The 12988-nt window shown below is 47.2% G+C and overlaps 3 protein-coding genes across 30 annotated transcripts in view; 1 reads left to right on the top strand and 2 right to left on the bottom strand.

Annotated features, from left to right (window-relative positions):
* The window catches only part of LOC3290080 (formin-binding protein 1-like), a 64931-nt gene extending 58925 nt beyond the window's left edge, over positions 1-6006 (bottom strand). For 12 of the 24 annotated variants that reach the window (XM_061645444.1, XM_061645451.1, XM_061645459.1 and 9 more), the window contains exons 1-2: positions 5875-6006; positions 3553-4434 (exon numbers count right to left, since the gene is read on the bottom strand). In XM_061645444.1, coding sequence (XP_061501428.1) covers positions 3553-3603 — 51 coding nt within the window. In that variant the 5' untranslated portion in view covers positions 3604-4434; positions 5875-6006. Of the gene's footprint in view, positions 1-3552; positions 4435-4610; positions 5152-5653; positions 5768-5874 lie in introns of those variants that run through there. The other 12 variants (XM_061645446.1, XM_061645456.1, XM_061645463.1 and 9 more) reach the window with 6 other exon arrangements.
* A 179-nt stretch (positions 6007-6185) lies between these two features.
* LOC1276647 (tRNA N(3)-methylcytidine methyltransferase Mettl2) lies at positions 6186-8022 on the top strand. Of its 2 annotated transcripts, none has more exons than XM_316017.5 (3): positions 6186-6718; positions 6980-7552; positions 7614-8022. In XM_316017.5, the coding sequence occupies exons 1-3, from the start codon at positions 6600-6602 to the stop codon at positions 7930-7932; spliced, it is 1011 nt and encodes a 336-aa protein (XP_316017.5). In that variant the 5' UTR covers positions 6186-6599; the 3' UTR covers positions 7933-8022. The 2 variants fall into 2 exon arrangements, with proteins under 2 accessions (XP_316017.5, XP_061501457.1); XM_061645473.1 differs by having other exon boundaries at positions 6477-6893.
* LOC1276646 (uncharacterized) lies at positions 7892-11412 on the bottom strand. Of its 4 annotated transcripts, none has more exons than XM_001688714.2 (4): positions 11151-11412; positions 8955-9408; positions 8516-8892; positions 7892-8263 (listed from the first exon to the last, which is right to left on the bottom strand). In XM_001688714.2, the coding sequence occupies exons 2-4, from the start codon at positions 9354-9356 to the stop codon at positions 8080-8082; spliced, it is 963 nt and encodes a 320-aa protein (XP_001688766.2). In that variant the 5' UTR covers positions 9357-9408; positions 11151-11412; the 3' UTR covers positions 7892-8079. The 4 variants fall into 4 exon arrangements, with proteins under 4 accessions (XP_001688766.2, XP_316016.4, XP_061501460.1 ...); XM_316016.5 differs by lacking the exon at positions 11151-11412 and adding an exon at positions 9486-9694; XM_061645476.1 differs by having other exon boundaries at positions 8068-8263; positions 8955-9450; positions 11151-11347.
* Between the last annotated feature and the right edge of the window lie 1576 nt (positions 11413-12988).

Raw genomic sequence — 12988 nt, 5'->3', positions numbered from 1 at the left:
AAGAGATACCATTATCTGGTGATAGCTGATAGGTGAGTATTGTTTACAAAACTTTGAGCAAACAAATCAGACCTGTTCAAAATTTCTCACATCAAATCTCGCATCCCAAAAACCTGCAACCAGCAGTTACTCCATTTAGCTCACCCATATATAAAGCACAACACAAAATACAGCGGACATTCGCTGCATATACTTTCTATCGTTCAAAAGTGTTTCGGGATGATAAACTAAGGGGGAACGTATAATTTGGACCGCGGCCAACATTAGTCAACATTTCAAGAGATTGACCTCAATGCTTTAAAAATAGACAAACAATCGACCGGCCAGCCAGACCAACCCAACCTTACACGCAGAGCCCTGCTTCTTATCACAATGAAGCTTTATCTCATTCTTCGTTCAGCTTTTTACATTCTCCTATTGGGTGGGTCTCGATGTTTTTATCTTCGCCCAGTTATCGTCTCGTGTTTGCGCGTGTATGTAGAAGCAGGACTTTTGGAAAGATAAGAATTTCTTTTGTGCATTGATTTGTGGTGCGATAGTGTAGGTTGGTTGTGCAAACTCGTGCACAGAGATAACGTTGAACGTTGAATTAACAGGAAACACACGGGCAATATTGGGAAAGTTTAAGATACACCAACTTCACAGTCTTTGCGTCTCTAAGTCTATAGATGAGTTATGTCTTGGAATTGAAGAATTCAGGATTTTGATGTCTTGGGAAATATGAACAAGATATCGTAGAGATGTATGTTTTGGGGGTGATGCTATGACATATACATCTCAGAATTACTGAAGATCATACAACAAGGAATAGGATTGATGTTTAGGTTGGAGAAATCAGTCTAGGTCAAGGTACCGGAATGTTTAACGTGTAAGTATGTTAAACTTCTAGGAACGACTTACCCCATAACCATCATATTTTCAAAGTATTCCGAACTCATTCTGCGCTTTAGGCCATGGAGGACTTGGGATGTCTACAGTATCTCCTCAAAGACATTAAAGATTCTATGGACAGTATATCTGAGGTAGCGTATTACAAGTAATACATCTCAATTCCTCAATTCTACACAATTCCCTGCCGAAAAACTCAACAAAAGCTCCACGCAAGAACGGATATTAAAAATTACCCCAAAACTATAGGAACGATTACAAGATCCCGCACACGCTACAGACACGCGTCACTAACGTCGCTAATAACAACCGCTACTACCTTCGGGCCTACTACCATTTGTCAGCCGACGAACGAAAACCCAGGTTTGCCCCATAATGATGTCAATCCAGCGCAGCGCGCCCTCCAGAGCAAGGTCTACTACTCTGTCGCATGTTTGCGCTTACGGGGAAGCCACTCCAGTTTCGCGTCATGCAGCGGCCGGAATCAATGCATTACAGTTACGAGCCCGTGTGCCCACCCGACCCGCCGGATGGAAAGGTCGTCGGCAGGAGCAGCAGCAGCAAAAACAAAACCCCCAAAACGAGGGGCGAAGCTAGAAGCTAACTAAAGCGAGAAGCAAAGAAGTTCACAGTTCTCGTGTTCACCCGTTTTGTGTGTGTGCCCCCGAAACGGTTCAGGTCGGGTAACTTCCGGTCTGTTGGCAGAGTTTGTTTGCATTGTAGACAGAGCGAAAGGGAGAAAGAGAAGAAAAAAACGGAGAGTTGGTTTCGATTTCATATTATCGTGCCGTTGCCCATTATGATGGAAAAGAACTCGCAGAGCACTAACTTCATTGGTGAATGACCCGCGGGGTTCGAAGCATGTTTTTCCTCCGCCACCCTTTATGCTTCCGTCGACTTTTGTAGGGTTGTAGTATGTCACCAGCCGCCTACACAACGTGCGCACAAGTCCAGTTGGAAATGGACATGGGGGGGGGGGGGGAGAGAGAGACGAGAGAATTGTCGCATAATAAGCACACAAACACACAGTAAGCGTCCGGAACTGTGCATGGCAAGGTTTCACTACACTTTGTTTACCACCACACCTCCCTTCACTGCCTGGCGCGCATTCAAGCATTTCTTCTACCCATTCCGCCAAACCAATAAATTCCGAACCCACACAACACCAAGCATCCCCCCATTCCGTTGCGACTTCAATAATATGTTTATTTATTGTTTTACAAAAGAAAAGCCGAGCCCACAGGTTTAAGGCAAGTACCACCAACATTATTGCGCGCCCGTGGGTTTTTTGCGCGTAGTTGCGCTGTGGTGCGCAAGATGAAGCAATTTACACAAGGCAGCCAAGCGCCAGCGATGGACACGTTGGCAGAAAGGAACTATTAAACAAGTTCTTCACCGCCCCTGCCCTGCCTGCCCCCTCCCCAACTGCCTTTGGGGTGGGTTTCTTTCGAGAAGGTTGCGATTCCGCACCGGCACACCTTGCACTCCTCCGTGTTTAGACGGGGATGCTGCGCTAAAAACAACTTAGTGTGCGTGTGGTAGTGATGGTGATGGCCGTTGACAACACACTATCGCTCCTCCCAGATGCAACCAAAGTGTCTGTGTGTGTGTGTGTGCGAATTGCCGCAGAACGCCACAGCATAACGTGCGCTGCTGCGCTGCAAACTCGCGAAACGACGAATAGAGCCACTTGTGTGTGAACCTGTCACGGGTGTGTGTGTGTGTGTGTATGTGTGTTTGGGGCTCGACGGACAAAAGCCGCAACATTTTTTTTCCATGTGAGTTTGTGTGTCGCAACTGCACCAACCAACCTTCCGCACCGGGTAGGTATGCCGCCGTCCGCCCGGAATCAGGTTATTACAGGTGCGCTTGTGGCGAACAAAAAAGCCCATGCGGCCGTTGGGTCGTATTTGCATTCCATTCCCTTCGTGGCTGCTGTGTTGTTTTTTTTTTTTTGTTGTGCTCGTTTTATGCTACAGAAAGAGAGAGCAAGCGAGACACACACACACATAAGCAGAACAACATATTTTGTGTCTAAAACAGGAAAATTTGAGGGCAAGAAGCAAGATACGGACGATGGATGCATCGGTTCATAATGTGTTTAAAACGTTTTTTTTGTTAATTCTACCAACCAGCAAAGGTTTGACAGGTCGACGGGTGGAACTGGATTCCACTGCACGATGCACCGCGCGTGTGTGTGTGGTGGGTTGCAATTTGCGTCGCAATCGACGGTGTTAGTCACTGTTGCAGATGCGTATCAGAGGTTAGGAAGATTGTGCATGGAGCGCAGTGTGGAGTGTTGGTTTGATTTATTCGCAAAACTGTCTTGCTGTCTCGCGTTGCTCGCCAGGGCAGGGAATCGTAATAGCAGAAGTATATATTTTTGCAAACGTGTTGGTGGAACGAATCTTTTTGCCCTCGATGGGGTGTGGTGATGTCTGTTGAACGTCAAGGTCATGTGTTATTAAGTGAGCAAGAAATAATTGAATAAATCAACACTTTTTAATTATAAAAATGAAATCTCCAAAAGCCATTTAAACTACTTATGCTCCATCGGTACAATTGCTCGTTACATCAAGAAGATGATTTTAGCCACTTTTGTTTGGACTTTAAAAAATTAAACCTTGTTTATGAATGTAATAATGAAGTAAAGCCGCAACTTACCCATAACTCCTTGCCCCACGTCGTGCTGTTGTCGATCTCCTGTGCAGCCATGTTTGCTACGATTGTGGACGCTGTTTCCCCGGTGCTTCGCTTGGGTACGGTGGCACTACTACTGTTCACGGCTAAACTAACCCCGCGCCTCGGTTAGTCGATTATTACAAACAGATGCCAAACGCTTCTTCTCTGCTGGCTGATTCAAAACGTATTCCGTGTTCGCGGCGCGGTCTTTCCCACCGTCCGTTGGCTGTAAGTCGTTGCGCACCCGCAGGAAAACAGGAAGAAGCTGTACGCGCTCGGTATGTTTGTTTTACTCTCCGACCGCAGCTCACTAAAAAATTACACTCCCCTTTGCTTGACGACGGTACACAGATTTTCACCACCTATAGTGATCACCATAGCAGCTGCCCCCAAAATCACGACACGGCACACTAGTCGCACATGAATTTCGGAAAACACTTTCCACCGGCAACAATCATAAACTGCAACATTGGGTGATACAGAACACCCTCCCACCCGCACGGAAGGCTTCCTTCCTGCTTTTCCTTTAGCCAAACCCTCATACACTGCAAACCCGCTCGCACATAAGCACATACACACAAGCACACGCACCACTTGAGCTCTTTTTTCTTCGTCAACTTCAAAAGCTTTCTTATCAGACGCACTTCTCAATATTCACACCACCATTTGGGGACAAAGCGCACACACACAACGTCGCGCACACCGCCAAAAACATGCACACAGCGGCACACGCACGTACACAGAGACACAGACACAGACACACGGTACTGCTGCCGGAGCAACCGGAAAAAAGGGAGCAAAGGCACCCTACGATAAGGTGTGTATGTATGGATGGTGGTGATGTGTTGCCGTCTATCGCCGGAGCTGCAAAAGGGAAAAAAGGGAATTTAAAAACATTTGCCGTGAGTGTGTGTGTGTGTGTACACAAAGACCCAAACTTGTGGTAATTTCCTCTTTCCACAGAAGAAAGAAAACAAAAACCGGTCGCAGCTAATGATAAGATATCCACTTGTCGTTTGTCGGATGGTAAGTTAATTTACCAAAACGTTTAGAAGCAGCAGTTAGTTGTGGTAAGCATTGGAAAAGGCATTTTACACCGTTGCCATAGTAACGACTTTTCTAGAACGAAGGCGCGCCGCGCACACGGTGACACTGCTCTGAACCGTTTTCGTTACACTGGGAACAGGTTTTCTTCAGTAGTTTGCAGGTTTTCAGGCTAAGCTGCTTCTAACACACAATACGCATTACTTAAGTTCCTGGCATATTAGTGTCTAAATTTTTTTTTTCAAAAAATCCGCAAAACTATTTCGTTTCTTTGAATATTGCTCTAGTGGGGTTGTATATGTGTATGTGCGTTTAATTACACGATTCGTCCTTCTCAAAACACACACACACATACACGCGCGACAACGCTCATATACTCCCACCTTCTCCTTCACTCCCTGCACACAGCGCAGGGTACACGTTTACACGTTTTGCCTTTACGTTTCTTCGCGAGGTTCACGTGTCCCTGTGGAATGCAGCTGGCAGCGGACGTCTCTGCACTTGCACTATTTCTTTATCACTGCAGCTAGTAAGATACTGCAACGAAACGAAACGAACAAACACTCTCAGCTATTTGCTTCCGCTGATTCACAACTGCACTGCGCGTAGAATTCCAGCAGCGGATGATTCATCTCACACCCGTATCGCGGGGACAAATCGAACAAGTGGTGAGCAACCGTGTTTACACGGGGCCCCGAGATACACACACCGCCCAAGTTAAACGTTGCAATCGTGATCGGAAGGGGTTGAAAACAACGGTCCAACACAAAATGTTGCTTGATAACAAGGCCCTTACGCGGCGACGCGCGGACCCCTTGGAGGTGGAGCCAGGGGTGGCGGTAAGCTAGCGACACTAGACACTTTACGCACACAGCAGCACCCGCGGACACACCCGTGTTGCCGTAAGCCCGTCAGCATCAGAGGCACACGTTTGACATCGTTGATAAATTGTTGATAAAAGCGAGCGAAACATCGTTGTTAAAGCAGAATAATTAGTTCCACAAACAGGGGCAATAAAACATAAAAATACAACACTCACACGCGCGCACACACAACGGCACACGCCGTGTACGGTTAAGAGGCAACGAAGCGAAGTGTCTTCTTTCTACACTTTTTCTTCTACCCAGCACAACACAGCACCACAATGAGAAGGCTTCGCAGCTTGTTCCTGACCCACCGCTGCAGCGAATGGAATTTTCCACCTCGAAAACAATACACACACACACTCCAATTTGAATCACCACTGTGTGTAGGATTTACCTGCAGTTAATCCCTTTTTACCGAAGCAAATTGCAAGGCTTTTAGCTCAAAAACTCGAGAGCACGGACGACGCACATCCACACAGTTTAAGGTTCGCGAAGTTTTTGAAAAAGGCGTCTGAAACTGTGTGCGTGCTACTGTGCTTCTGGGCAAGCTGCGCTCACACCGAGCAGCGCGTCTAAATCCATCGGCTAGAAAGAGCGCAGGGGACTCGGCAGCCATCGGATGATTTGTCGTCTCTCTTTTGCTGCTGTGAGTTGTCTCCCTTCACCCCCGCGGATTACCTAAAGCCCTGTTGGATAGAAGGAGATCGAGTGAGCGGTGTAGAGAGCGAGCTAGCAATAACGGTTGTGAGAGTGTGTGCGTGTTAACCGTTCGTGTTCGAAAATGCACAGTGGTCGCTCTGTGCACAGTGTACAAAATTAAAATTAAAATTATTTTTTTTAGTTTTTGGTGTTGTTGTGTATGTTTAAAACATTTTAAATACATTTTATATCAACAGAAAAATAGTTAAACTATATTTTATGTCTTTTTGCATTTATTTCCGGCTATTTTGGTAAATTCCAATTAAAGCCTCTAACTAGATGTCATCAACGCAAAATGACAGCACAATTGGAAATGATGGCAGTTGCAACATAAACAAAACGTGTGTAAATAACGAAACTCACCGCTAAAGTCCATTTTTGCAATATTTTAAGCCGATAGAATCCCTCCCTGTTCTTCCGATGACCGAAACCACGGAAGAACCAATTCCCACGGACCAATCGGAGCAGCCCAGCGTACGGCCACAGTTTGGCAACCGGTTCCTGTCCGCCGGCGACGATGTGTTCCAGCACAACGCTTGGTAGGCTATTGCTTTCCTCCGTCATTCTAGCTCGGCACCGTGCTGCCTGTGCGGTGCAGCGCGCCGGAAGCCGTCACTACTGCGACTACGAATACACGCGGTACCGCAAAAAGCCCGCCGGCGGGGGGACGCGTTTCCTGCGCGATCCTGCACAGGTGTACCGCTTCAACACGTGGTTCGTTACGCGGGTGAAGTTGATCGAAGGCAGTTGCTCCGTAGTTGTCTCACACAAACGTGCTCTTTTCCCTTTCTTTCTCACAGGGATAACGTGCAGTGGGACGAGGAGCAGGAGAATGCCGCCCTGGAGGGGGTTAAGAAAAACTCATCCGTGAAGCTGTCCGACGCGGAGGTGACACGGTTGGAGACGGAAGCCGATCAGAATTGGGACCGTTTCTATGGCATCCATCAGAACCGGTTCTTCAAGGATCGTCACTGGCTGTTTACGGAGTTTCCCGAGCTGGCGCCAGCGAAGGGACCGAACACCGTCCCGGAGCGTGTACTGCCCGACGGGGAGCCCGTTAAAAGGGCGGAGGAAGTGTCGCAGGAGAGTGATGGGCAGCAAAGGAGGAGAACGATATTTGAGATCGGATGTGGTGTGGGGAACACTGTCTTTCCCATCCTAAAGTACAGCGAGGAAAAGAATTTGATGATCTATGCGAGCGACTTCTCGCGGCAAGCGATCGACATCATGTGCCAGAGTCCGGAGTACGATACGAACCGGTGCAAAGCGTTTGTGCTGGATGCGACGGCCGACCGGTGGGATGTGCCGTTCGCGGAGAACAGTATCGACATCGTGGTGCTAATATTCGTACTATCCGCCATCGATCCGGAACGGTAAGGGGGAAGCGCAGCAACGATCTTTCTTGTTTCTGAAGGACGTTTTCTCCTCTTGCAGCATGCAGCACGTGGTGAACCAAATCGCACGCTACCTCAAACCAGGTGGAATGGTAATGCTGCGCGACTACGGCCGTTACGATCTTGCCCAGCTACGGTTCAAGCCTGGCAAATGCCTGAAGGACAACTTTTACGTCCGCGGCGACGGTACGCTGGTGTACTTTTTCACCCAGGAAGATCTGCGAACACTGTTCACGAGCGCCGGATTAGTCGAGGAGCAGAACATCGTCGACCGCCGGCTGCAGGTGAACCGGGGCAAGATGGTCAAAATGTACCGCGTGTGGGTGCAGGTCAAATTCCGCAAACCAACCGACAACTAGGAGAACGCAATCTGCCTGTCTGTTCTCTTCTGTTTTTTTATTGGTGGGTTTGTTTAAAAGTTAAATACAGCTTAGGATTTACACACAAAACAATGACGATATAACATGTGATTTGCCCGATAGCGTGGGTCAAAGACCGCGCGCCTACTATTCCTCGACGTGCATGGTTTCATTGTACAGCTCGATAAAGTCGGCAAAGCTGTCGGCGTAATAGTTGGGCAGCTGGTTCGGATCGGTTTGGGCGAGCAGGGCGTCCTTCGGTGTGCCACCGCTCAGCATGAGCAGCTTCTGGAAGCCGCACTCTGTCCCGAAACCCATGTCCTGTGGCATCCTGCAAAACATCGGCAAGGCAACAACAAGGTAAGTTAAAGCGTCTCCCTTTTGTTTACGGTTTATGTGGCGTGAGTGGCTCCGCTTATCAATCTCTCGCCGATGACACGAGCCACACTCCCGGAAATTAAACGTTTGTCTTAAGCGAGACGCCGTTATCAGTGATTGATCATGCGATGCGCAGTGCGGGAGGCTGGGTCGGTTATCAAGCCAGACAGCGTAATTAAGTGCGCCACGAGACGCAAATACTTACATATCACCAACGAACAGGACGCGCTTCGGTTCGGTAATTTGGAACTGCTCGAGCACTACCTGTGCCAGCGCCTTGCCCGGTTTGCCCAGAATGAGTGCCTTCCGGCCCGTAGTGCGCTCGAGTATGTCGATAAAGTAGCCCGGCCCTATCACGTCCATGCTGGAATCGAGCGGTATGATGTAGTCGGTCGCGCCGGCAATGAACACACAGTTCGGATCCCGCTCCAGGTAGCACTTTGCCTTCATCAGGTGCTGTAGCGACAGGTTGACGTCGATATCGATCACCACGGCACCGACCTTCGGGCCGTGCTGCTCAAAGTAATCGCTGTACACGCGCACCTGATTTGCCTCGCGGCTATCCGGGAACCGTTCCTTGGGCTAAACGCAGACAAACGATTACTACGAGTGGGAGAGCTTTATGCATTCCTTTTTTCCCTTACCCCGTCCAGCACTTTGAAGCCGGCCTTGCGCAGATAGTCCTTAAACACTTCCGTCCCGATGCAGTAGACCGCATCGCGCATCCGGATCGACTTCAGATAGTGCACCGTCGTCAACGCCGGATGGACGATCTCCTCCTCCAGTGCGTCGATGCCGAGCGAGTGGAACTTCTTCTGGTACTCCTCCATCGTGCGCATACCGTTGTTGGAGATGAAGGCCAGCTTCTTGCCGTCGGTCCGCAGCAGCTGCAGCGCTTTGTCCACGCCCGGAATGGGGCCGGTAAAGTTCCACAGCACTCCGTCACAGTCGGACATGAGCGTGTCGAAGGAGTGGAGGAACTGGCGCCGTTCCGCCTTCGATAGGTCGAGGATGTGTTTCATCTCTTTCTTTGCTTGTTCCGCCATTCTGTGGTAAAGGTGGATGTGTAGGTTTCCGAATGGATCAAAGGTACCAATGCTGCAAGGGAAGGAACAGCCGATGCCGAATCAATCTAGTGTGCTTTGGACAATGTGTTACCGTATTAGTTTGCGTACTTTATACACTCAACAAGCGTCTTCGTTTTCCTTTCGTTAGTTTCTAAATTAATAAATAGTCAAAACAATAAAATAAGCCCAGCTTGTGGAAGTTGTCAGCGAAAACGAAAATGAATTTTAAGCAGTAACAGGATTCTGTACAAAATGGCTTCTCGGAACTTGTAGCCTTCGATCATTAGATACGTGTGAGTGTGTCTCTGTGTAGGTTAGATCTAGATAAGTTTCTGTTGGAAATTTTAGTTCGTCGATTTTTTTTTTCAAATCGACTATTACAAGCCACGGTAAAAAATACTCGTTTGTTTTTGCTATATAGCATTCCAAAAATACGAGTTAATTTAGCTATGGTGCAATAGAATTTCGGGGGAATAAAGGGCTAACTTCGCGATGTAATTCTAGAGTGAAAATATTTGTTTGTAAGTCAAAGCAATTCCACAATTGCCTCTTAAATCTAAGGAACACATCAAGAGAAACTGATTCGGAACCCTTAGTGGTCCTAGAACTGATCCCAAACCCTTAAAGGTCTTAGAATGTGTCCTGAATCTACAACGATCTGACCCTAAACCCATAAGGATCTGACCCCAAACTCGTATTGATCTCAGAACTAATCTTGAACCCATACTGGTCCAAGAACTCATACAGATCCTGGGACATGATCCCCATTCTACACTATTCCTGGAACTGATAATGCACTTATTCCAATACAAGAACTGTATCTAGATCTGTTTAAGTCAAGATTAGAATCGCGAACCTGTCCCAATTCCAGAACCGATACAACATCTATTTCCATCCAGTAATTGATTCCGTTACAGATTACCGCTAACTGGAATTTGTATAGCAAGTGGGCAAATCATCTGAATTTCTACGCTTCTATTTCGTGTTCTTCATCATCAATTTATGAAGAACCGGATTTCTAAGGGAATTAAACCAATCACAATGAACACAATTTTTATATGTTAAAACATGTTTAGAAAGTAGGTCTATTTGTGCCAACATTTTCGAGTTGATCAGCTTGATAGTTTTTTTTTTCTTATATTTGATTAATACTGATGACTCACTTATATTTCCCTAAACAAACTTCATACAAATTCCATACGATAATCACAGTTTCCGATTTATTATTAAACTCATCAAACGCCCTTTCCTTGAGTAGAATTTTGTTGGGATCGATTTTGCCAAAGCTTTTCAGTGGTCAAATGAAGAATTTTGGTGCTGTTTATGACTCGTTTCTATTTTTAAATCATACCCAAAAAAAACCAACCGAATGGGTGGGCGTTTGGGATCGATTTTTGGATATTAACCTTTTTGCCCTTAATCGTTGAGCGTCAACGTTGGTCACTGCACTGCGCATTATATAATGATGCAATCAAATGCAATGTTTCGAACAGCTTGAGAAGACCACGAGCTTAAAATTTACGATTTTATCACAACAAAACGGTAAATATCGCGCTACACTTTGCGCGCTACTGTACTCTTCTCATCGTTTGCTATAATAATCCACCGGTCGCCCAAGCTGAAGCTAAATTTCTATTTATTCGCGCAACCTTGATTGACGCAATACGCACACAGCCGACGCCGGTTGCATCTCGGCACCGAACAGCGTATGCACTGGCGTAATCACGCAGCAAAGGGCCGTGCAATGTATCCATTCGTACGCTATATGCTCACCTGCACCGCACCGATGATAACACAGGACACACAATCTGAGCAAGCGAAGCTTGTATTTGCAAAGCACAACCTGGAAGCGTGGATGTTTGACCGCTCACCGAAACCGTCCAACGGCTACTGTGCTCAACCGTCACGAACCGTACGCAGACACCGTCTGAGACATCGTCGCCTGCTGTCTGGAATGGTGGTTGACCTGAGACGTTTTGTTTGGGCTTGTTCAGTGGAAGAACACCACCCTGGACGGACGGACGGACGGTCGGACGGAGCGGAGCGGAAGCGGACCGCCTGTTGGAGATGGAACCGGCCGGCAACGGTGTGACCTTCGGTTCACGTGGAAAGTCGTGCCGTTGCTGCGCATGTCCTGGGCCGCGAGAAAATGCTTGGAATGCTGGAGCACGCTGATAAATACGTCACTCCTCAATTATTGTTGTTGTAAAAAACAAAACACAAGCAACATATGTACAAACCCAATCTCTAACACACAAATGAAGGATTTCCTCGCAGCAACAGAGAGTTCGTTCGCTGGCGATATCTCATGCTCTGCGGGGTACGTGCGATTGGCAACGGGACGTTGGCATTCGATTCGAACTGGACTCGGGGGGGTTGGTAAAGGGTTGGTCGGCGTGAGTGGCGGCTAACGTCCAAACACATCCATCCATCCATTCGCGTCTCACTCGCGGAAGCTTGTCGTCCACCGCCTGCTCGGAGGCTCGCTTGATGATGGACACTATCATTGATGCACAATCAGACTCAATTGCTGTGTCAATTGAATTTCGCGTGCTCCCTAAGGTTCCCGCCGTTTGTCCAGCTGGTGCAGAAAAAAAAGGGGGCCGAGCTGTTTCTATGTTGCGCCTGTCTTGCTTGCTGTTGGACACTACAGCATGTACATAGGGGGGCTTGTTTGGAAAGCAAGCGAACTTGGTCGGATGTTATTGGTCGGATGATTTGTTTGTTTTGGTTCGAGCAAATTGTTACTATCAGCGAGCAATTTGTGGACGGAGAAGTCTTTGGATGTTTGCGTTGGATTTGATTTAATCCATAACAGTTATTTCTTGGAAAAATTATTGTTTCGGATTAAACAACATGTAGATTTAACGGCCTGAAATGTGAGTCGCTGGATGGTCTAACGGCATGCGCGCGGGCCGTTGTGTAGAGGTTTAGCGCAGTTCGATTCTCGTACGGACCGGTACCTCCCGAAGCTTAGAAACTTCATTTCCCAAGAACAAAAATAATAACTGCCTTTAAACACTCGAATTAAAAGAAGAAGGACTTTAAGAAGACAATTCTCAAATGTTTTTGCAAGGCCGTTATTGATGAGTCGTAGGAAGAAAAAGCTAATCGATCAAACGAACGAACACAAGGGAAGCTAATTGTGTATGCCGGCCAATATGCCAAAACAAAATACGATGATGTTTTGTCTAGCCGCTAAGGACGTCAGAGCAACAAGAATTTATCTATCAATCGATGAAAAACGGCTGTACAAATTCAATACCGCCATAACGCGTCACTCTTCGCCTGAAAGCTTCGATGCTTCACCAGCTTTTTACAGCTGTGTCAATACCGGGTAGACGACAGTAGCGAAAACAGGGACCAGTTGATAATGAGCCACAAATGGGTTCCTTCAAATAGGTTTGCCAAGTGTAGTGAAGTGCAGCTAGCTGGAATTGTAGTGAGCCTCTGGCAGACTTGCAGTGCAAAATAACGTAAGTAGAAGCCGACAAACGGCCGTTAACTGGAGTGTTGTGTCGATATTGCCCACAAAGTGAACACAGCTGTAAAGTGTAAATGAGGAAATGGTTAAGTAAATCGCGAGGATACAAATGAATTTTCTTGGTGTG

This window comes from Anopheles gambiae, chromosome 2, assembly GCF_943734735.2.
Source record: "Anopheles gambiae chromosome 2, idAnoGambNW_F1_1, whole genome shotgun sequence".
Lineage (NCBI taxonomy): Eukaryota > Metazoa > Arthropoda > Insecta > Diptera > Culicidae > Anopheles > Anopheles gambiae.
This window is presented reverse-complemented; position numbering and strand designations above follow the sequence as displayed.